The 24,068-nt window shown below is 34.2% G+C and overlaps 3 protein-coding genes across 4 annotated transcripts; 1 reads left to right on the top strand and 2 right to left on the bottom strand.

Moving 5' to 3' along the window:
• Positions 1–13: 13 nt before the first annotated feature.
• LOC123671594 (syntaxin-18) lies at positions 14–1,064 on the bottom strand. The gene has a single exon (XM_045605548.1). The coding sequence runs from the start codon at positions 957–959 to the stop codon at positions 27–29; it is 933 nt and encodes a 310-aa protein (XP_045461504.1). The 5' UTR covers positions 960–1,064; the 3' UTR covers positions 14–26.
• Positions 1,065–1,128: 64 nt separating this feature from the next.
• LOC123671591 (glutamate dehydrogenase, mitochondrial) lies at positions 1,129–17,005 on the top strand. Of its 2 annotated transcripts, none has more exons than XM_045605525.1 (7): positions 1,129–1,948; positions 8,592–8,792; positions 12,520–12,911; positions 14,157–14,321; positions 14,417–14,621; positions 14,734–14,888; positions 16,680–17,005. In XM_045605525.1, the coding sequence occupies exons 1-7, from the start codon at positions 1,519–1,521 to the stop codon at positions 16,794–16,796; spliced, it is 1,665 nt and encodes a 554-aa protein (XP_045461481.1). In that variant the 5' UTR covers positions 1,129–1,518; the 3' UTR covers positions 16,797–17,005. The 2 variants fall into 2 exon arrangements, with proteins under 2 accessions (XP_045461481.1, XP_045461480.1); XM_045605524.1 differs by lacking the exon at positions 1,129–1,948 and adding an exon at positions 2,277–2,646.
• A 2,525-nt stretch (positions 17,006–19,530) lies between these two features.
• LOC123671588 (putative elongator complex protein 4) lies at positions 19,531–23,804 on the bottom strand. Its single transcript, XM_045605513.1, has 6 exons — positions 23,620–23,804; positions 23,412–23,447; positions 22,667–22,782; positions 21,938–22,175; positions 21,351–21,634; positions 19,531–20,098 (listed from the first exon to the last, which is right to left on the bottom strand). Exons 1-6 carry the CDS (start codon positions 23,723–23,725, stop codon positions 19,781–19,783), a joined length of 1,098 nt encoding a protein of 365 aa, XP_045461469.1. The 5' UTR covers positions 23,726–23,804; the 3' UTR covers positions 19,531–19,780.
• Positions 23,805–24,068: the final 264 nt, after the last annotated feature.

Genomic DNA, 24,068 nt, shown 5'->3' with positions numbered 1-24,068 from the left:
ATCACAAAAACTATGCAGTAAATAATTTAATCATTATACCAATCTAAAAACAGTAAAGAAAAAGACATGACAAGTAGAAAAAATAAAACCCAAGCACGTAACCCAGCTTTCCGTTGGATAGCTTGACGAATCTGCTCATTAGCATCTTTAATTTGTTCAGTTGAACCTACCACCACATTGGCTATCCTATCTATATCACCTTCTTGTTGCAACACTTTTTCTGTAAACAATTCCTGTAACTCAGCAATATGAACTATTTTACTTTCCATTTGTTTAACTTCATCAGACATTTTATTCATTTCATTATAAAGGGTTTCGTTTTCTGCTTCAAACATTTGCATCTCTTCTGCGGATAATTCTTCCTCTACATTAGGAGTGTTCACCACTTCAGGGATTATAACTTTTTTAACTTGCGATGTTTCCTCGGTGCTCTCATTTTTTAAAGAATCATTTGTCTCTTCAGTTTTTCTTTTAGTAGGACCTAGTTTAGAAAGATTGTGAACTTCAATAACTCTTTGAACCCTGATTGCTTTAGCTTCGGTATATACTTTAGATACTTCTTTTAAATATTTTTCTAACGAGACTATTACAGCATTGTAATATTCCTCAGTCTGTGCGGTTTTTTTCAATGAAGCCATTTCTTTCTTATAATCGTTTATAATATTTTTGCACTTATGAACTATATCTTCAGCTACTGTTTCAAAATTTTCTCTATCTTCTTCTGTCATGATTTTAGTTGTCGACAGGTGATTCAATATATTTAAATATGGGGCTTTATTGTCAATAAGGAATTGTCTTAAATGTGTTAACTGTTTTACCACTTCCTTTGCCTTAGATAAATTTGGATCTTTTTTCGATTTTAATATATTTGAAGTTGGTTTTTTGTCGACAATACCAAGAGATTTATTTGTAGTACGGATCATTTTTACATGAGCTAAAAACATAAGTGTGATATCCATGATTTCGCCTTAAATTGCCTGTTCAATAAATAATGAATATAAAAATACAAAATTTAAATAACCAACACGTCATCCAGTGTATGGTGATCTGACAGTTTCAAGAAAAGAGGCTAGTAGTTCAAAGTTCAAATGAACATATTGTTTTGAACTACAGTTTGACAACCGAAAAAATTGCAATAGGGAATTCAGAAACTGATAAAAAATTTCCAGCCGAAACGAATTTGGTTTTGTCAACCTGTTAGATACTGATAGAACTTCGATTTTATAAAGTGGAATTTTTAAATATATTGTTAAAGTTTGCACCATCTACCTGGCTTACGAGTTGGCAATTGAATTTTACTTTTTCCCCTACTCTATTTTATAATTGCATAATCAGTATCTGATCCTTCCTTATCTGGAGATTATTAAAGTTGTTCCATACAGTTTGCCGGTTTTCTAGTGTATCATTCCTATTGGAATGTGGTGATAAAAGTATTACTACTTTAAAGTGTTATTGAATCCCGTATCGGGAGTTGCTTTGTCTATACCCAGTTTTATACAGTATTGTCATTTTACCAAGATGCTGAGTTTTAGATCAATTCCAAAAACCTTCAACACACTAAAAACATGTCAGGAGGCAAATATGGCCCTAAAACTGTTGCCTGTAGCATCAAACAGCCTCCAGACCAGGAATGCCCACAAGATTCCGGAAAAACTGAAAGATATGCCAACAAATGCAAATCCGAGGTTCTTCGACATGGTGGAATATTTCTTCCACAGGGCTTGTATGTTAGTTGAAGATAAACTTGTTGAAGATCTGGGTAAAGTTAGGGGATCTAAGTTGACTTTGGAACAGAGGAGAGCTAAAGTAGAAGGTATCTTGACATTGATGGAAAAGTGCGATCATGTCTTGGAGGTTGCTTTTCCCCTTCGCAGAGATAATGGGAGGTACGAGATGATTACTGGTTACAGGGCCCAACACAGTGGTCACAGGACTCCTTGCAAAGGAGGTGAGTATCATTCATATTTCCCAATCTCTCGGCTTTGTTCTATATCGATGTGAAGCGTCTTCATTCGTAGTAGATATCAGTTTTGACATTTAGGGGTGTAAAATTGATCCCATCAATTTGAATTGGCTGCTTGGAAAATTATATGGATGTAATAAGCCATCCCATGATGTATTAGTGTTTCTTTTCTCTTTGAATTAATATTCAATTGAGGATTTTTCACCAAGTTAATTTTTGCTTCACTGACTGTATGAAATATCTTGACATCTATCAATGTCATCTTGAAGTTTTTTTTTTGAAATCTTGAAACAAGAACAACAAAATGTTTACAAGAAGTACCAGATTCTTCAGAAAATTTCTCCGACACTATTCGGATGAAGGTCACAAAATGCCTGAAAGGCTCAAAACAATTGTGAACGAAGAAAAGCCGAGATTCTTCGATATGGTGGAGTACTTCTTTCACAGATCGGCTATTTTCGTGGAGAAAAAGTTGCTGGAGGAAGTAACGTGTGGTAACTTCCAACACAATAAGTGCGCACAGGAACGAAGAAAGAAAGAGATTAGGGGAATATTGGCGTTGATGGAAGATTGTAGCTATGTAGTGGAGATCAATATTCCTATAAGAAGGGACAATGGAAAATATGAAATAATAAGATGTTATAGAGCTCAACATAGTCTGCACAGACTTCCTGCGAAAGGCGGTAAATTTAATTTAAATTTCAGATTTTAAGTAAGGTTAGACTAGGTTAGATTGGATTTAAGATTCTAGACATCAATGTATTCAATGCCATTATTTATTCATTCATCGCTAAAAGATACAAAGATATATGTACTTTTCAAGATTTTGACCATATTCTACTCTGCTAGGTTGTCATAACTATACTCAATACTCAAGCGGAGTATCAGCGTTATCTTTAACTTAAATTATAATTAATTTCTAAACAAATCTTATCAAGCAACAACCCAGTATCCATCATATGGCTTCCTCTCAAATTACAAATTGGAATCAAACTTTTTAGTGGATAGAAGACATAAAAGAGTATTCAGCTGATTCCTTAAAATGCGTTCAAAAATGTTTTGTTGATTGGATTATTCATTGGTGAAGTGTATTGTTTCTGCGACCTACTTTGAAAACGGTTTTATGAATTGCTTTCAAGTTTACCGGAGTTAGGGGTAATTTGATGAAATTTAGTATGGATATTTGGATTGGACCGTAATTGATTTAAGCGCTTTTCTTTATAAAGGTGCGCATTCGCAAAAGTGATATTCTCCGATTTTCATTAAATTTTGTTGGGGTATTACCTCAGAATAATAAACATAGATAGAGGGAACATATGTCATTTTCAGTAAGCAAGTTCTATGCAGCATGAACTATGAAATTTGACATGAAGCGCGCGGAAATGAAAACATATCAGTGATACGATATTTCACTCAATTCGCGAGTTTCTCAAAGAACGCTCTTCTTATGTCCCATAGTGAATCAACGTTTCATATCAAGTCAAAATATATTAAAATAAATACCTAAATATATCAGAAATTCAGAAAACAAACTTCAAGCGCGCCAAACGACGTGAAACAACCGATGACACTAGGAGAGCAAAAGTTGCCAAACCTTGGATTTCAGCAGGTAGATACAGAAAATAAGAAATATTCTGCTTATTATAAATTCGACAATTAAGAAAAATATCGGATTCCAAATATTCAAATTTGCATATTCAATCGGGAATCACTCAAATAAATATATTTCATTCAATATAATATACATTCATAACGATATAGTAAAATTGTGGATTTGAAAATATACCACAATCCGGCAACCTAATCTAACCATGTTGGGGACATGTAAAAATTGCGTATACTCCGTCTATCTATGTTCATTATTCTATGGGTATCACAAAGGAATTCAAGCTATTTCGATTATCCGTCGCGCATTCTTAAATTAGAACTTTTAGGTAGTGTAATAACCAAAATTCGGGTATTGTGAAGAACTCATTTTTAAGATCGTGAACACATATTGTCAGTTGTCACACCCACTTGCATAGTTTTTGTGTTTCATTGACCAATTCCGATACTTTTTCGACATTGTCGTATGCGCCTATTTATCTATTCATAGTTTGTGATCAATATTTTGAAAACGCCAATGACCTATGCATCATGTTATGATGAGGTTAAAAAAAATTGCGACTCGTTGCAGATAAATAAACGTAATTTCAGAATTTATTAATAACCATCAGACTCAGTTTCATTTAATTCAGCGTATAGAGAATTTCAAGGTCAATTATTCGTATTGTACTAATGAGTTTAAAGTATAAAAATACTTTTTGTCGCCAATATAAGAAACAGGAAACTATCAGAATCTGATTGCAGTTTTGGTGTATGTTTCTAAGAGAATGCATTCAATATGTACTTATTACAATTCTTCGATGCAATTTGAGGAATTCGTCACTCCTGATGAAATATCACACCTTAAAGATAAAAATAACTCGATTATTTATTATCTTGTGTGTTTGCGCAAAAAATACCACTTGACTTACATCCGTTTGTTGACATTCTGCCAATTCAAGATTACTATTGTTAGCTACTAGAGTGTCCTATTCTTCAATGGGTTTTATAAATCAAAAAACTGCTGCTTAACTTTTTTCTCAATATGTATTGGTGGACTGTTACCTGAAGCAATGTTTAGAATTGTTTATTTTATATAATTTTTCATTTTCAAAATAAATCCTTGGAATCGTTTTAGAAAAAATATACCTCTGAATAAATAGATTTATCGTTTTAATTTGTAGAGGAAGATCAATGCAGTATAGAATCCGATTTTACATATTATTTGATTTTGTTGTTTTCACAAAAACTGAGGACTATAAGCATTGTCGGTGGTTCTTCTAACGGGTGTTTTTTTCGAGGTATATAACTTTAAGTTGACATTACTGTTCAAGATGGCGACTGATTTGACAGCTGTCAAGTGATTTATTCTCAGTTTGTTTGGTTTGGCAATTCATCATGAATAGACTCACGCCTGAACAACGCTTGCAAATAGTGCAATTTCATTTCGAAAATAATGGTTCTGTGCGGAATACGTATCGCACACTACGTCCATTTTATTTTGTTTAGCGATGAAGCGCACTTCTGGTTGAATGGCTACGTCAACAAACAAAACTGCCGCATTTGGAGTGAAGCTAATCCTCATGTGTACGTCGAAACACCGTTACATCCAGAAAAACTGATTGTTTGGAGCTCTTTATGGGCTGGTGGAATCATTGGTCCGTACTTCTTCAAAAACGATGATGGCCAGAACGTTACAGTCAATGGTGATCGGTATAGAGCAATGATTACTAATTTTTTCATTCCTGAATTGAACAACCATGATGTCCAGGAGCTGTGGTTCCAACACACAGCTCGTGCCACAATCGATTTATTGAAAGACTCATTTGGTGACCGCCTAATTTCACGTTTTGGACCTGTGAATTGGCTTTCAAGATCTTATGATTTAACACCGCTAGACTACTTTCTGTGGGGCTATGTAAAGTCATTGGTCTATGCGGATAAGCCACAAACCCTTGACCATTTGGAAGACAACATTCGCCGTGTTATTGCCGATATACGGTCACAAATGTTGGAAAAAGTCATTGAAAATTGGACGTCCAGATTGGACTACATCCGCGCCATCCGTGGCTGTCATATGCCAGAAATCATAATATTTAAAATGTAATGCCACAAGATTATCGTGCGGATAAATAAAATTCATGTCAATCGAATAATCCATTGTTGTTTTATTGCAATTTAAAGTTCTATAGCTCTAAAAAATACCCTTTACAACGTTTCAAGACATCATACCACCTTTTATCCCTACGTTTTCGATGGAGCAGAGTCTAAATATAACTTATTATTACTGCATGCATAGTATTTCCCATAAAAAAAAACCGAGTTTTATCGATACACGAAACTCGTTTTCATCCATTTTTCAAACAACAACAATGTAATGTCTCTTAACCTTCAATATTTCGATCTACACTAATTATTTCGAAATTTTGGCACGCACCTTTTGAAGCTTGGTATTAACGAGAGAAAAAAGTGGTATGGTATTGGCGCTTTTAATAAAAATCGAGAAAATTATTGAATATATTCATGTTCCACTAGCCCAAGTAGGAAATGCATTTTATGATGTCATGAACGCTTATTCGAATGCTTAAAAAACTTTCATGTTTGGTTTACATTTGGACCTCAAATCGAACCTAGGTATTTTCTTTCAAAACTTGTTATGCTTACGAACAGGCAGAATGAATCAACCTAACAAACTGATAATTTGTGACCAATTTCGAATAGAAACTTCACAGCTATCTACAGCGCAAAAAATTCTGGTTACATCATAAAATCTTATAATTGAAAGCGTCGCATTTTAAACAATTTTGGTGTTATGACGAACATAAAGTAATGAGCGATTTACGTATGAAGGTTACTCATTGATGGATAAGGCAAGAAAAACAATTGAGGGAGAAACAATAACTGTCGGTGCACAAGTATAAATAACAATTTTTATTCATACTTGTGACTGTAAGAGGCACTAGTTCATTTTATGATGAGATTGTGTTGTATAATTTTCCGTGAACTTGAAATATGATATTTGTGGGAGTATGAAGCATTTGCAATGTGTTGCCAGCAAATGTTACGTGTCGATTCTATGATGTAAACAATTGGCTTTGGAAAAGCCACAAATTTCACACAAAGGCTACTGAGAAGTTATCTCAACATCATATGGCTCACCTTTTACAGATTCATTTCGTTTTTTCCAACATAGTTCTGATTAATTTTTGTTTGTAAGTTACATGAATTAAAAGAAAATGTTTGAACTTAAAACATTGTATTAATCTTCCTCCACAACAATAAACAATACAAATTGTTTGGAATATCCACCTTCAGATTCCCTTGCTTGGAGGATCAGATTTGGGCCTAATTTGAATTGCTTTCAACATATTAAACAAGCTGTTTCATTTGTCCCTTTGAATAAAAATCTAACGGATTGAGATCCGCTGAACAAGGTGGCCATTACATTAGTCCCTTTGAATAAAAATCTAACGGATTGAGATCCGCTGAACAAGGTGGCCATTACATTAGTCCCCATTGACATTTATTCAAAAAATTATCATTTTATTAAACAGCTACTTTTCTACCTTTGTGTGGTGGCACACCATCCTGCTGATACCACATAATTTTAACATTTTTGAGCTCTAGATCATCTATGAAGTCAAAAAGGTTTTGCTCATACAATTCATAACAAGTATTAAAAACAGTAATAGGTATTATGATTTTTGAATAAGAAAAAGGACGATTAGAGTCATATCAGGGAAATACGGTGGTCATTCCATAAGATTTGTTGGGAAATTTGTTATAGTGTGAAATCTGGTATTTTTGTAGAATTATATAACTATTTCAACGCTTCATCACATGCACTTCCGTATTGTCTGTTATCCATCGTAAAAATCTCAAAATTCTTGAGAGTAACTGAAAAAATACAACACTGTTAACAAACTGTTAAACTCCGAGTGAGTATAAAGGGCAGTAATGCTATATTAGCGACGATAATAATTTCTAAACGAATTATTGTATACAACAATATCCATTATTTCAAATCGAATCGATTTTGAACGTGTTGCATTCATCTCGACCTTCTAGTATATAAATGTTGAAAGTTCTGATCTTCTACGCCTATCGAGCAGGGAAATCGAAGGTCACTACACCGTTCTTGCGGTGTAGTAGATTATAATACGTTTTTTTTTGGGTTTCTAGAGGCACATAAAAAATTAATTGTTTGTATGGTTTGGAATGAGGTGTAATTAAAATTTAGTTTTTAACTGTCGGTATCGTAAAGGGAAAATAAAAAACGAAAAAACAAGGATGTAAGGTTAACAGCTTTTGAGCGCTCGTCATATCACACATATACCTAGATACAGTTATCTATTGTAATTGGCGTAGGAATTTTTTTTTTTTTAAGATAAGCCAAAATTCGAAAATTACAGACATTGTGACGGTTCGTTCGGTTTGGGGAACAAGCGCTCAAGTTTGTTCGAAATTTCACCTCGATGGTCTATACTCTTCAAAGAAGTTATATTACTCTTGAATCCAATAATTACTGTTGATTATTCTCAAATTTCGAAACAGTAAGCTTCGGTATTATATCACCAGTGTTGCTAAACTGTTTAATCGGAGCTTATATTATGATATGATAAACCAATTACATAATTTTTTCGTTATCAGTAATACACACAGATAAAGAACAGGATATTTCCTGAAATTTACATTAGAATCAAGATAGGTGGTTGGATACTTGTTTACCGATACATTTAAGGGTTGATAGCATGTCATTTAAAATATTCCGTATCTCAAAAACCACTCAACTAATATTATCCAAACCCTGTGTTTTTCTTGTGTTCATAACACATTGAATAATAAAAATTATACAAAATGGATATAATTAAAGTCTGAAAGATATTTCTTTAATATATACAACGTTCTACAGGTTGAATAGGTACCTAAGTACACAAAAAGGAGATTAAGAAAACAAAATATTAATTAAAATAGTACTACGTTCCTAATCTATATATTTACATCTATCCACAATCGACTAAACCAAAATTATTATTTTTTTCAGGTATGCGTTTCTCCAATGACGTTACTCGCGATGAGGTTAAGGCCCTGGCGGCCCTGATGACCTTCAAGTGCGCGTGCGTAGATGTTCCTTTCGGTGGAGCGAAGGCAGGAGTCAAGATCAACCCTAAGGAGTACTCCGAACACGAACTGGAGAAAATCACCAGGAGATTCACCTTGGAATTAGTCAAGAAAGGTTTCATGGGTAGGTGTTAAATTAGTCCTAGACAATAATAGTATATTATTCAACGAGTGAGTTATGACCATTACCGCAAGTTGAATACTATACTTTATCTACGACTATAACAATAAATACTAAGAAAAAAATACAGACTTAGAATATAGACAGAAGGAACGGGAAATAAACATATGTGCTCGATCCCGACTACAAGAGAGATGGAAACTTGGTGTCACCAATCACAATCGAACTAGCTTTGGCTAGCTTGAATCCAGTACAGAGTACAGACATAGAACTATATTCAAAAACCTTAATAGTTGCCTATAAAAATGCATTAAAATATACCAAAAAACATTCCCTGTAAACGATGACTTAATGACCTTACTGCTACACCAATCTTGAAAATTTTTTCAAACTCCTTTATATTTTATTCGGGAAAGTAATTATTTATTTATTTATTAAACGGCAAGCCAATTTACAATTAAACAGAAAGATACAAAGTAAAATACACGTGCACACATTAATGTAATCATAGGATGAAAAAAAAAACCAAAAACAACAATTATAGCCTTCCAACAGCTCTTCTAAAGGAAGCCAAGGGTGAATCAAACAGCTCAAGTTTGTTGCTGTGAGCGTTTGCTGATCTCATTGCCTTATTGAGCGACTCATTTTGTCCATAGTTTGTTCTGCAGAAAGGAATCTTGAAAATTTCACTATTTCTATTTCTTCTAACATTTACTGATAGCGGGACAAGTTCAACAATTTGAGGACAATCGATACAGCCATTGATAATCTTATGGAGGAACACCAGACCGATCTCCAATCTTCTATGTGTTAAGGTGTTCAAGTTCAGAGCTTCTAGCATTCGTGGGTAAAAGCATTCATCTCTATTCACTCTCAAGCTATAGCCACAGTACCTCAAGAACTTATTTTGGGTACTCTCTAAGAGTTCAATATCAACTTTATAAAGTGGCGACCAAATGACAGAGTTATATTCAAGTATGGACCTCACTTGTGCACAATAGATAATCTTGAGAGAGTTGACAGACAGATCTCTTGCCGAACGGAGAGAAAAGCCTAACATTTTTCGCGCACGAGATGAGGTTTCAACTATGTGATTCTTAAAGGTCATCTTTGAGTCGAAAATAACCCCCAAATCGTTGACTTTATTGCACACTGATAAATTGGTGCCTTTTATTTGGTAACTGTAATCAATAGTCTCAAAATTACGTGAAAAAGTTATTTTTTGACACTTAGCCAAGTTCAGTTTTAGCAAGTTAATGTCACACCATCTTGAAAGGTTATCTAAATCAGACTGCAAACTCCCAGCATCAGATATGGATTGAACCGTTCTAAACATCTTCAAATCATCAGCAAATAACAGAAAGGAACTATTGGTAATAACATTTGGAAGGTCATTAACAAACATATTAAACAACACCGGCCCCATATGAGATCCCTGGGGAACCCCAGAGGGGACCTTGATAGGGTCAGACAGTGAACTTCCGTACTTGACATATTGTACTCTATCACTTAAATAGGATTTAATCCACTCTAAGATACTTCCTTCAAATCCTATAGATTCGAGCTTTGCTAGTAATAAACCGTGATGCACCCTATCAAAAGCTTTAGAGAAGTCCGTATATATAGAATCCACTTGCAGTTTATTCTCCAATGCGCCAACAATATACCTCTGGTAGAGTAATAAATTTGTGGTTGTTGAACGACCTCTGCAGAAGCCATGTTGTCCGCCGGTAACAATGTTTTTGAGGTCCCAGGATAATTTTTTTGATATTAAACAGTCCAGCATCTTCGGCAACTCAGATTGATTACATATACCTCTATAGTTGGTAACATTATCACGAGACCCACTTTTGTGGATGGGTGTTATGAAACTGTGTTTCCAAGAATTGGGAAATATTCCTCTCTGAAGAGATAGATTAAACAAAGAGTGAATTGGTTTTGCTAAAGTAAAAATGCAATTTTTGATCAAATGTAAAGGGATCCCATCAGGGCCGTATGATAATTTATATGGAAGGGTGAGCACCAAATCGATAACTTCTTTAATCTCTACAGTGTAAGAGCAAATGTCAACAGCATTATCATGGGTGTAATGTGGTATCTGATTTACTATAGTATCATCATACACCGTCGAAAAATAGTCCGAGAAGAGATCAACTATCTCGTCAGAGCTTGAACCAGAAACACCATTATAAGTCACACAAGATGGTAGATTATATGTCTTTTTTTTATCGTTAACGAACTTCCAAAAATAGCGAGGATTGGATGCAATGCTGTCCTCGGTCTGCAAAATGTATTTACGATAGCAGGCATCACGCAAAATTTTGCATTGTTTCCTTAAATATTGAAACCGCTGATATGCCTCAAGATTGCCTCTTTTATATTCCCTATGAACCAATTTTTTCTCAGAAACCATCTGCTTCAATTCCCCACTGAACCAAGTTGGAAAGGTGGAAGTTTTGAAATACCTTAGAGGAACAAATTTTTGAATAGCTTCATTTAATACTTCATAAAACCTACTCAAGGAATGATTCATGTCATCGTTCAACAAGGAATTCCACTCAATGCTCGCAAAGAAATCGTTCATGAGTGTATAATCACTATTCCCAAAATCATAGTAGTACTCTCCAATTTTCAGATCAGGTATTTTTCTAACATTAATATCAAAGGCAATGGCAGAGTGGTGAATGCTATTTTGAAAAAGCGGGTCAGCAGGGTTATTAACAACTATATCATGGTAAGACGAAAACAACAGATCTAAGAATACATTCCTTGAGTTAGGAACAGAATTCACCTGGTAAAGGTTATGATAACTGAATGAATTAAGCATGGGAGTTATCGGGGCAGTCAGCACTGAGGCCAAGTTCATCGTTAAACCAAGTGGTATTCGATAAGTTATAATCCCCGCAGAGCAACAATTTATGATCAGGGTAGTTTTTTAAAATAGTGTCAACGGTGTTAACATGATTAATATAGTATTCAGCATTAGAGACTGGTGCGATATAAACACCACCGATAATAAGATGATCTCCACCAAAAGAGAGCTTAACAAAAACCTGCTCAACATTATTGTTCACCAATTCGACGGATGTGGCAGATATTGAGTTCCTGACAGCTATAAGAACACCACCTCCACGTGTTTTCAACGAGTCAGTCAAATCCCTATCAAACCTGAAAACATCAAAATCCCTCAAACCTAATTCAGAATTATAAAAGTCTTTACTCAACCAAGTCTCCACCAATATTATAACATCATAAACCGAACACATAACAGCTTTCTGAAGATCCAGTAATTTTGTACGTAACCCACCACCATTAATTATGTATGGTAACATTAGCTGTTTGTCTATTGGAAATGTATACCCATATAATATTTCATCTGCACTATCTGAATTGATCGTTTTCAGCAAAACATTCACAATAATTAGATATCAACTTAATTTGAAAACGTCAAAATTAATAAAGTGACATTCCCTCGGACATTCCTCCCCTCAATAACAATAATGGAATGCTTCCTTTCGGCCAATCGAATAGAAGTATAGAAGCACAGATCCATAGTTTCCGATTTATTATAGTGAGTTATTATAACTCACGCTGTTTGTTAATAGATACTATTAATTGCTCAAAAGCAGTTGAATAATGAATATATGATTCAATAGGAGTAGATAAAAGGTTTTTAACCTCAATATTCATTCGAATATATCATTAATAAAACCATCTTTCTTCCTCTCAGGTCCAAGTATAGACGTCCCAGCTCCCGACATGGGCACAGGCGAGAGGGAGATGTCCTGGGTGGCGGACACCTACTCCAAGACCATCGGTTACCAAGACATCAATAGCCACGCCTGCGTCACCGGCAAACCAATCAATCAGGGCGGTATCCACGGCCGTACCTCGGCAACGGGGCGTGGCGTGTACCACGGCATCGACAATTTCATCCACGACCACTCTTTGATGGAGGCCTGCGGTTTGAAACCAGGCTGGGCCGGAAAGACCTTCATCGTTCAGGGTTTCGGTAACGTGGGACTTCATTCCACCAGGTACTTGCACAGGGTGGGCGCCAGGTGCATCGGTGTGCTGGAGTACGATGGGTCCATTTACAATCCAGAGGGTATCGACCCTAAGGTAGGTGTAAAAGGAAGACATCGTAAGATGGTGTTATCGATCATAAGGTTGATGTGACCACAAATAGAGATGAGCGATATTTCACAAACTGTGATTTAATCACTGATATCAGAATGTCACAGGTAGTCACGATTCCGAAAAACGAATACAGAGCGTGACGGCATCACAGTTTGAACATTTCACAGATCTTTTCAGGGCATTTCATCGTCCGTTGCAATCGTGAATTATGAAGACAGCCTGATGTTTTTATTGCTTCGGAACCTTTTTTCGACTAACCTAATTGCATATTTTTATGACAATCCCAGCATCGTAGGCAACTTCGCCTGCTTTAGGAAGTATTTTTGTAGGACTTGTTAAACAATAAATACTTGCTACAAACAAATAATAACTACTGAATTACTGCATAATTGGTGGTGACAATAAAATTCTAATTTTATGCTTATCTTTGATAAACAACCCCAAAAAAACTCTTTCTATATTGAATTTGCCGACCGAAGCAATAAATGGTACTGTATTATAAAAAATAAACGAGAACACGTCAGAGACATAATAATAATAGTCGAAAGAATAATGATAGGCGAAAGACCAGCAATCTTTGGGCTTTCTTCACAAAAGTTGATGTAAATTATGCTACTTGTAATTTATGCAGGTTGAAATTATCTTTCAAAACCACCTCTTCAAATTTGAGGAAACATTTGAAAAATCGACATCCTTCTGTTACGTTCCTAACTAAAGTTGAAACAAGGAAAAGAGTTGAAAATGTAAGAAAAATGGATGTTTTCATAATAATTTTTCAATAATTTTGCTTTGCTTTGAATGATAAGAGTGACCAATTCGACTTGCAAAGATAAACGAACTAAGGTTTAGGTGATTCATACAAATATTAATAACAAGCAACCTAAACAGTGATCACGTCACGCTTTAATTTCACTGATATCATAAAGTAACGTTCACGTTTCACAACGTGATCTAGAAATCACGGTATCGCTCATCTCTAACCACAAACAAATATTTGTGTTCAATGGATTTTGTCACCTCCTTTAACTAAAGGTTCTGTGTGTGGTTACATCAATCCTGATTTTAACTTGTCCATGTAAAAGCCAATCTCTTTTTGTATCAATCGAAATTATCTTTGATATAGAATAGATGGGTTGAACACGTCTTATATCAAATTTAAGACTAGTATTTTTGGGATCAGAACATCTCAACTCAAAAATCCCTTTTTTATGCATTATTGCTTTCCAGGAACTTGAAGAGTACCGCAACAAGAATGGTACCATAAACGGTTTCCCTGGTGCCAAGCCTTACGAGAAGAAAGAAGATCTGCTTTATGAAAAGTGCGATATACTTGTCCCCGCCGCTGGAGAACAGGCCATTCACAAGGGCAACGCCCACAAAATCCAAGCTAGGGTAAGTGACAAATATATACAGTACGTCATATTGAAATTTCTAATTTTGATATTTTAAAAGAAAAATCTTTGAAAATGATTGATAAATTTTTTCAGATCATCGGTGAAGGTGCTAATGGGCCAACAACTCCAGCAGCCGACAAAATCCTGATCGAAAAGAATGTCCTGGTAATTCCCGATCTTTACATAAACGCTGGTGGTGTTACTGTATCCTTCTTCGAGTGGTTGAAGAACATCAACCATGTCTCTTACGGTAGATTGACATTCAAATACGAAAAGGACTCCAACTACCATCTTTTACGTGAGTATATCTTGACTTATGTATTTTTAATTTTAAACAGGTAATCTAACACTAATATGACCTCGAAAAATGGCAATTTTTATATTTAACAAATCTTTAATTTATCTAACAGAATCTGTCCAAGAGTCTTTGGAAAGGAAGTTCGGTAAATCAGGAGGAAGGATTCCAATAACACCTTCGGAGAGTTTCCAAAAGAAAATTCATGGTGCTTCAGAAAAAGATATCGTACACTCTGGGTTGGACTATACGATGGAAAGATCTGCTAAGGTAAGAAGTTAAGGCTTTTGTAAAAGGGTTCGATAGCTTGAAAGAGATATTGTTAAATTGTTCTGTCACAACCAGTTCTTATTTGTGAATACTTACAGAAATATAGTAGAATTCACAAATTAGAACTGATTTTAATAATAATCTTTATTCCTGACTCTTAATCAACAAATGTTGGTGTCAGAGCCTTTGTAAATTGTTACAAAAATAAACTTTAAATTCTAATATATATAACACATAATTTTCTATGAGATCCTAGTTATTTTTTACATACATTTTAAGGTTTTTAACAAATTTGTAATAGTCATTATTTTCCACTATGTTCCCTGGTATTCTATTATATGCTGCAGTACTCCTATATACTGGCGAATCTTGTGCCTTGGTTGTTCTGGCAAATCTATTTCTCAGGGCCTCTTGCTTTCTTATCTGATAACTATGACATTCTTTCATTGTTTAAGTCCTATTAAAGTTTTCAGTCTTCTGCTTTTCATTTTGTAAATAAGTTTTACCTGTTCAAAGATCTTCAATTGTTCTATATTCATAATTGTTGAGTCCTTATATAGCTGTTCAGTTGGTGTTCGGTAATTCAGCATGTATATCGTTTTAACTGCTTTGTTCTGGGTCCTCTGTAGTCTATTCATGATATAATCTGGTGCATTACCCCAGCATGGAAGAAGATATCTAAGTTGCGGTTCTATAAAGCTGTTATAAAGTAATTTTTGTCCTTCCCAATTTAGTAGGTGAGCACTTTTTCTGATTGCTCCCACCATGGGTGAAATTCTAGCTATTACGCCTTCTATATGATTGTTCCATGTCATATCCTTTGTTATCTTCAGTCCCAGGTAATTGTATTCACTAACTTCTTTCAATTTTTTGTTATTTAAATATATCCCCATATCTATCTTTTTTTTGTTCTTCTGTTTTATGATCATATAAACAGTTTTTTCTACATTCACACTTAATTTATTATTGCACAGCCATTCAAATTATAAATCTAGATCACAGTTTATTATCGTTTCCAACTCTTCAACATCACTGCCTGACATGACTAGTACGGTATCGTCCGCATACATGAAATACTTTGATTTTATTGGTACATACTTCAGATTATGGACATATATTAAATATTCCAAGGGTCCCAGTACTGATCCCTGTCCTATTCCAACCTTCATTTTTTGCGTTTCACTCACAGTATTGCTAATCCTGGTAAAGTGTTTTCGTCCTTTAGAATATGTTTTCAGTAGTCTGTAGCATACCCCTCTGAATCCCATCTTCCAAATCTTGTCCAGCAGTATTTCAATATCAACCGTATCGAAGGCTTTTTTCAGATCGATATAAACCACGACAACATAGTTATTTTTGTCTAGTTCACTTGTTATATAGTCCAATAGATCTACTGTAGCTCCCAATGTATTACTGTGTTCTTGAAATCCATATTGTTGTGAGTCAAACCCATAGTGTTTTTTTATGAAGTTTACTAGTCTAGTTTTTATTATTTTTTCGACTATTTTAGAAAAATGATTGAGCATTGATATAGGCCTGTAATTATTGACATCATCACTTTGTCCTTTCTTATGGATGGGGGTTATTTTTGCTGTTTTGAGTTCTTCTGGATTTTGATGAAACAATGTAATTATTTCTGAACATTTTTGGAGCATGTACCTACTGAACAAAAATGACGTAAGAAATGTCAAAAATTATTATTTTGACATTTCACGCAATGTTGCCATTATAACCATCTTGAATTGTATCATTTCTATTGGAAAAACCTTTACAATATTGTTTTCCTTGCAGGCTATCATGAGAACAGCTCAGAAGTTCAATCTTGGTCTGGACTTGAGAACAGCCGCTTACATTAATTCAGTAGAGAAGATATTCAACACTTACTCAGAGGCTGGTTTAACCTTCTAAGATTAATATATATTTTTTTTTTATTTCATTGTATTACGCTCATGATAACTACATTCTCATCTTTATACTCGCTACCGAAATGTATTTTATGTAATTTATGGTACACAACATCTTAAGAATATACTTTGATGTTATCATTTGACTTTGAATGTTTGAACGTTTCACTAATGAAACCTAATTGAATTATTCAATAATAAAACATAAATCAATTTGGCTATTTGTGTCCAAACACCTCATATTTTACGCTAAAAGAAAAAGACTGAAAAGAATATTAAATATAATATAAGAAATTAGATTTTTCAAATTGCATTTTCTTCTAGAACTCACTGGTGTCATCTAGGAAGAGTAGCTCGAACCCGTTATTGGTGAGGGGGAAAGTATCACAGGAATCTATACGTATTTGGCCGCGGGAATAATTGGTTCAGTAAAATGGGGGTAGATGGCCTAGGTATAACCAAATTGCTCACTGATTCAAATTTTTGATTTTTTTAGGAAAAACTGACATAATTCGATTGTTACTAGTTCTGTATTAGGCCAGAAACATGTTTTCTCCAATTCTGTGGTTATTCCGTTCATTCTTCCACATCTTGTAGAACAAAATCGTGCCAGAATATATCAGAAACGCACAGTTTTCATGGTTATATTTTATTATTCTATGTTGGTACTCCGAACTTTCCGCCACGGCTTTATCTGTCAATTCATCAATTTGCCTTAAAGAAATCAGTTCTGCCAACCAACATTTTTCAATGCAAAAATCACTAAATTATATTTATGGAAATATTTCATTAATTTCAATGAATATGCAATGAATTAGAGAAAATAATGTATAATACTCGTACAGAAGGCTCATTCTACCACTCGTTCATTCCAAAACTCGCCACTTCGTGGCTCGTTTTTGAATTTTGAACTCGTGGAAGAACACCAATGCCTTCTGCACTTGTATTATAAATAACTATTCTGCGTTATTTGAGGGGTTTTCAGATCGTAGATGCCGAAGTAGGTATCGATTCTTAGCAGAATAGTGTTTTTACATTATTTAATTACAATTTTCTTGCGAAATTGGGAATATTTCAGTTTTGAACTATGTTAAAAAAAACTGATTGCGGGTTAGTATTCAGTATGGAAAATTCTTCAAGATGTCATATTTTGAAGATGATCCGCCAACATTTTTCAACCAGAATTCATAAAAAAAAATATTTATTTTTCGGAATTTATTCAAGGGAATATCGTAGTTTGGGACATGTAAATATATGCTTGCCCTATTTAAAATCTACTGATTTTGGCCATCAGAGAAAAGACCAAACCCCCTTGAAAAAATCCCTCCCACAAACCTCCAATTAACACAGTTTTGGGGAATTCTATGGATGAACTGATTACAAATGGAAATTCAGCGTGTAAAATTCTTCTTGATATCAAATTTTGAAGTCGATCTGAATCAAAATCTCTTTTTGACGAAAAACTATCCAAGGTTATATTATGATAGTTTTAGAGGGTTTCAAGGTCGTAGATTCCAAATTTGTCATTGATTCTAAACAGGAAATTTTTTCTACACCTTAAAAGCACAGTTTTTACACAACTGGAAAGTCTCAGTTGTGAGGCAGGCACACTCATTTTACAAGCCCCATATTTATGCCACCAGAGGGCAGACCATACTCCCTTTAAATTTTCCCACAAAATTCGGAATAACTCAATTTTGGTGACCCCTAGAGAGGAACTGATTGCAAAAACGGATTCAGCAGAAAAAATTCTTCGGAATATCAAATTTTAGAGTCGATCTGAACCAAAAACTTTTTTTGGCGAAAAAATATCCAAGGTTATAGTCTTGGTTTTTCCGAAAAAATGGACCGATCGAATTCAAACATTTTATGATAGTTTTAGAGTGTTTCGGGGTTGTAGAATCCGAATTAGGCATCCATTCTTACCAAAAAAATTATTCTACAAAATAAAAGCACAGTTTTCATACAACTGTTGGGGGGCATCTTTTTTCCCATTCACAAGTTTCAGATTTATGCCACCAGAGGGCAGACCAAACCCACTTTAAATTCTTTTACAAAACTCGAAATAACTCAATTTTGGGGTATTCTTGGGAGGAACTGATTGCGAATTGGAATTCAGCATACAAAATTCTTCATAACATCAAATTTTGAAGTCGATCTGAATAAAAAATTTATTTTTGCGAAAAAATATTCGAAAAATTGGCTGGGAGACTGCGGTCGATAGCCATTTGATTAACATGATCAATGAATTATTTAGTTTCTCTCTCTCGCTATTCGAAAAATTTTCCTATTCAATTCAAACATTTCATTATAGTTCCAGAGAGATCTCCTCTTTATATTAAATTTTGAAGTAGATCCGATCATAAACTCTCTTAGTGGAATTTTTCAAATTGCATTTTCTTCTAGAACTCACTGGTGTCATCTAGGAAGGGTAGCTCGAACCCGTTATTGGTGAGGGGAAAATATCACAGGAATCTATACGTATTTGGCCGCGGGAATAATTAGTTCAGTAAAATGGGGGTAGATGGCCTAGGTATAGCCAAATTGCTCACTGATTCAAATTTTTGATATTTTTAGGAAAAACTGACATAATTCGATTGTTACTGGTTCTGCATTAGGCCAGAAACATATTTTCCGCGTTATTTGAGGGCCTAAGAATCCGTTTTCGTATGTCATTGAACGTAAAATTTCCATTTCATTCATCATTTCATCTGTTAAGTCATAAATCAAACACTATATTATTTCCAATCTTTTATTCACGAAATTACCTCCTTTCTATGTTCATATACTTTTTTGGCAGTCATCATAAATTCTATAATAACAATCAACTCTTGATGTCTACTAGACTCTTAATCACAATTTCTCGAGAACATATCGTAATAGAATAAAACACAGTTAATAAGTTATCACATTCATAAAAAAAATAATTCGGCTCAATAAGATCTCTGGTAATAAATAGAATCTCTAATTGTTTCATCTTCTTCATTCCTAGAAATCCAGCAGTTGTCTGTTCGTCCCGTGGCAACCTGCTGTTGCAAATTTTTCTTTTTTACTATCACTAGCACTGTCCTCTAGGTCTGGCGGCAAGTGTAATTTCTCAACGACGAACTTCTTCCTCCTCAATTTGAATACATATTCTAACGAACCAGGGTGTTTAGATGCGAACGAATTTATTGGTGCTAATTTTGTTAGTTGAAAGAAACCGTGATACTCTGATAAAACTTTGTTGGTCTCCAATTCTGTACCAGCGAACGATTGAAGCCTCATAGATATGTCGCTTGAGTGTATGCATCTTTCTAGTGCATGCTGAAAAAAATTAAGTAATGAATACTCAACTATTACTGAAATAATCTTTTTGAGAGCTCTATCGACTGAAACAAAGGCTATTTTGTTTTGTCAAAATTGACAATTGAAGACACCTCTTATATGAAAACTCTGTATATTTATATATAGGGTGTTTTTTTTCGAGGTATATAACTTTAAGTTGGCATTACTGTTCAAGATGGCTACCGATTTAACAGCTGTCAAGTGATTTATTCTCAGTTTGGTTTGGCAATTCATCATGAATAGACTCACGCCTGAAAAACGCTTGCAAATAGTGCAATTTTATTTCGAAAATAATGGTTCTGTGCGGAATACGTATCGCGCACTACGTCCATTTTATTTTGTTTAGCGATGAAGCGCACTTCTGGTTGAATGGCTACGTCAACAAACAAAACTGCCGCATTTGGAGTGAAGCGAATCCTCAAGTGTATGTCGAAACACCGTTACATCCAGAAAAACTGACTGTTTGGTGCGCTTTATGAGCTGGTGGAATCATTGGTCCGTACTTCTTCAAAAACGATGATGGCCAGAACGTTACAGTCAATGGTGATCGGTATAGAGCCATGATTACTAACTTTTTCATTCCTGAATTGAACAACCATGATGTCCAGTAGCTGTGGTTCCAACAAGACGGCGCAACATGTCACACAGCTCGTGCCACAATCGATTTATTGAAAGACACGTTTGGTGACCGCCTAATTTCACATTTTGGACCTGTGAATTGGCCTCCAAGATCTTGTGATTTAACACCGCTAGACTACTTTTTGTGGGGCTATGTAAAGTCATTGGTCTATGCGGATAAGCCACAAACCCTTGACCATTTGGAAGACAACATTCGCCGTGTTATTGCCGATATACGGTCACAAATGTTGGAAAAAGTCATCGAAAATTGGACGTCCAGATTGGACTACATCCGAGCCAGCCGTGGCGGTCATATGCCAGAAATGATATTTAAAATGTAATGCCACAAGATTATCTTGCGGATAAATAAAATTCATGTCAATCGAATAATCCATCGTTTTATTGCAATTTAAAGTTCTATAGCTCTAAAAAAATTACCCTTTAGAAAGGATTCTCATTATTGCCGATAAATAACCAAATAATAATTATTGATAAATGGCCAAATATTATTAAGTATTAGGGATTTACTTTTGTGTTGAATAAAAATTGTTTTGAATTGTTAATCCAGCAAAAAAAATACTTACTAAATAAAAATAATCAAAGAAACACCTACCTCTCTATAAAGATGAGACGGAATAGTGATCACAGCCACAGCTAAAGCTGACCTAACCAAGGCCCTTAAACAGAATATAAACATGTCCAAATCTCTACTGTAATCCAGGGAATGTAGGGAATTTTTACTTGGTAACCAAAGCGGCGATCCTAACGAATGCAGGGCTATTCGTAATATTGATTTTTTGGGCGGATTATCTTTTAGAAAATATTTATCCTCTTTTATCTTCGTTTTGATCTGGCGCAACAGGTCATGGTAGGCTGGATTCGAGAAAGCACTGACACCTGGAAATACAAAGGGGTCAACTAAATTGGTTACGATGGGAAGCTGACAAACCCACTCAAATTATTTAATGATTTCGATTCTTGAATTTCTCTCATTATTCATTAGTGATCAATGATTCTGGTAAAACAAGTTCTAAACTTTGTTGAAGTATGTATATTGAATGACATAACCTACAGAACACAACTGACATAAGAACTGTCAAAAAAAATACACAGTGTTGCCATTATAACGTTTTAAATTGTATCATTCCTATTAGAAAACCCATTATATGAATAGGAAATCTTCAAACTGCATTTACTCACAATTTTCAACTCTATATCCGTTCCAATAATGAATATCTGTGTTTTCAATGTCCGTTAAAGACATTCTCTTCGTCAAGTCATAAAAGTGCCCTAATTCGATATGTTTGTCCTCATCCTCTTGTGTTGGTAGATTCTCGTACCTAAAGGCTATTTTCATTTTGGTTTCTGATGGTTTTGGTTTGCAGAATGTTTCTGTGTGTTCTTGGTCAAATTGGATCACAGCAGGTAGTTCCCTAATCTGAAAATACATAATTAAACAAGTATTCAAGATACTCGAGTACCGACAATCTGCAAGTTTTGAAGAGGAACTGATTGCATGGCCAAATGAATTTTGTTTTTATTGAATGAAACATTAAGGTCTAATAAATATTGAATAAATACATGATGCAGCAGAAAGATAAGATTGTTCTAAATTAGTTACGAGTATTAAATTGTCGGTAAACGAAAGAACATTCTGTAATCAAATTTGTCTTTTTCAGATAAAATCAATTTTTTGTTGGAGTCAACAATTTTTAAAAGATAAAATACTGTCCTATTGTTGAGATCAGAATAACTCATTTCTTCCTATATAAAAGCTATACAGCAGAATATTTGGATATCCCATTTTGTCAATGAGCCTCATTCAAAAACGAAATTCCAGAAAAATATTTCAGATTAATTCAGAGGTATCGAATTTTCACAAAAAAAAATCTTTTCTATCTCCTAACTTAACAGTATATAAATACTCACCACTTCATGTGGACTTTCATCTTGGCTAGCTAAAAATATCGAATGGTTACTAACAACTCCTTCCGCAACAAAATATTTAAGCATAACTTTGGCATATGCCCCATACAAATCTTCTTCTGCAAAAAATAATGAATGAATGTTAAGATAAGATTAGATTAAATATTGAATGATGTTTCTTCAAATAATTATATGTTCACCTGAAATGTAAAAATTTGGTGTTCATTATAGAAAACAAAAGGTAATCTTTGAATGTACTTCTTTCAGTAAACTATATGGTGATATCTTCGAAAATATTATAACAAAAGAGCTGCATTCTAGAACAATGCAAGTTTTTGATTATTGAGCTGAGTCATGCAAGATAAGAAATAATTAAACAATTTTTCTTGTTATTTTATCCAGTAAGAAAATAGTTATGATTAATTTGAAAAATACTTATTTACATACAGGGATTACTATTATCTTTTCCATATCATAAAAATAATTCAATGATGAAAAATCTGATGACGGACTATATAAAAAATCTGAAAATAAAATTTTGGAACAATCAAGTAACTGCAATATTAAATAATGAGTCAATATAACCATCAATTAAAGAGAATAACTTTTTGGGGAATCTCGATCACAGCTGACTTCACTAACTTTATCATTGCACAACTTGTTAGATGAATTTGAAAAAATTAAATCGAATTCAGATTCCGCAATTTTTCATATTTTTATTATAGATAGAAAGCGAAGAGAAACTTACCAATTAGAGCTACAGTTCCTACTGGTAAACCCCCTCCTGAAAAATTAATCATAATCAGCTAAAGAATTCATCCAACTATAATTACATCTAAAAACAATATTTTTTTTAATCTCAAAAAATGTCGTATTTGAATAAAGAAAATTAACAAAACAAATAATCTAATTGGATTTTTCGCTAGTAAATTATAACCTGCAAGGTAAAATATTACCTAAAATTTCATCTAGAGCAGGCATTCCAGAAGACACCAACATTTGCGAACTTTGAGAAACATATTTTGTTCCTTGAATTTGTACTGCACCCGTTTTCCTTTCCATTTTTATGAAAATTAATTAGAAAATTGCCTAATATGTGAAGTTGAACATTTCTAATAAGTACTTTCTAGGTTTTTTGGTTCTACAAGTAGAAATTTCTATGACTTCCTTTCAAAGATAACTGTCAACGTCATAAAGTTTTCACTTTTCATACTCCAAATAATCTTACCTATGTAATAAATTTTCCAGAAAAATTTATCCTATGAAAATCTTCATGGTTTCCCTTCGAATCGAATGAATTCGTATAATTCGAATTTTTATGACCTCTAGTGGAGATGACCATTTTCTTCTGTCCCTAATTTTTAATCATCATTCTTTCTTTTTTAATGAAAATTTCACTTTCCCT

The sequence above is a fragment of the Harmonia axyridis genome, chromosome 1 (genome assembly GCF_914767665.1).
Source record: "Harmonia axyridis chromosome 1, icHarAxyr1.1, whole genome shotgun sequence".
NCBI classification, from domain to species: domain Eukaryota; kingdom Metazoa; phylum Arthropoda; class Insecta; order Coleoptera; family Coccinellidae; genus Harmonia; species Harmonia axyridis.
This window is presented reverse-complemented; position numbering and strand designations above follow the sequence as displayed.

What these genes read in the sequence shown, in the direction of transcription:
- LOC123671594 (XM_045605548.1), bottom strand. Translation starts at nt 959, where the DNA reads ATGGATATCACACTTATGTTTTTAGCTCATGTAAAAATGATCCGTACT.
- LOC123671591 (XM_045605525.1), top strand. Translation starts at nt 1,519, where the DNA reads ATGCTGAGTTTTAGATCAATTCCAAAAACCTTCAACACACTAAAAACA. An exon ending in CAGGACTCCTTGCAAAGGAG is followed by an intron (nt 1,949 to 8,591) that starts GTGAGTATCATT and finishes TATTTTTTTCAG; the next exon opens with GTATGCGTTTCTCCAATGAC. An exon ending in CAGAGGGTATCGACCCTAAG is followed by an intron (nt 12,912 to 14,156) that starts GTAGGTGTAAAA and finishes ATTGCTTTCCAG; the next exon opens with GAACTTGAAGAGTACCGCAA.
- LOC123671588 (XM_045605513.1), bottom strand. Translation starts at nt 23,725, where the DNA reads ATGGAAAGGAAAACGGGTGCAGTACAAATTCAAGGAACAAAATATGTT. An exon ending in TGCTCTAGATGAAATTTTAG is followed by an intron (nt 23,448 to 23,619) that starts GTAATATTTTAC and finishes TTAATTTTTCAG; the next exon opens with GAGGGGGTTTACCAGTAGGA. An exon ending in ATGAAAGTCCACATGAAGTG is followed by an intron (nt 22,176 to 22,666) that starts GTGAGTATTTAT and finishes ATGTATTTTCAG; the next exon opens with ATTAGGGAACTACCTGCTGT.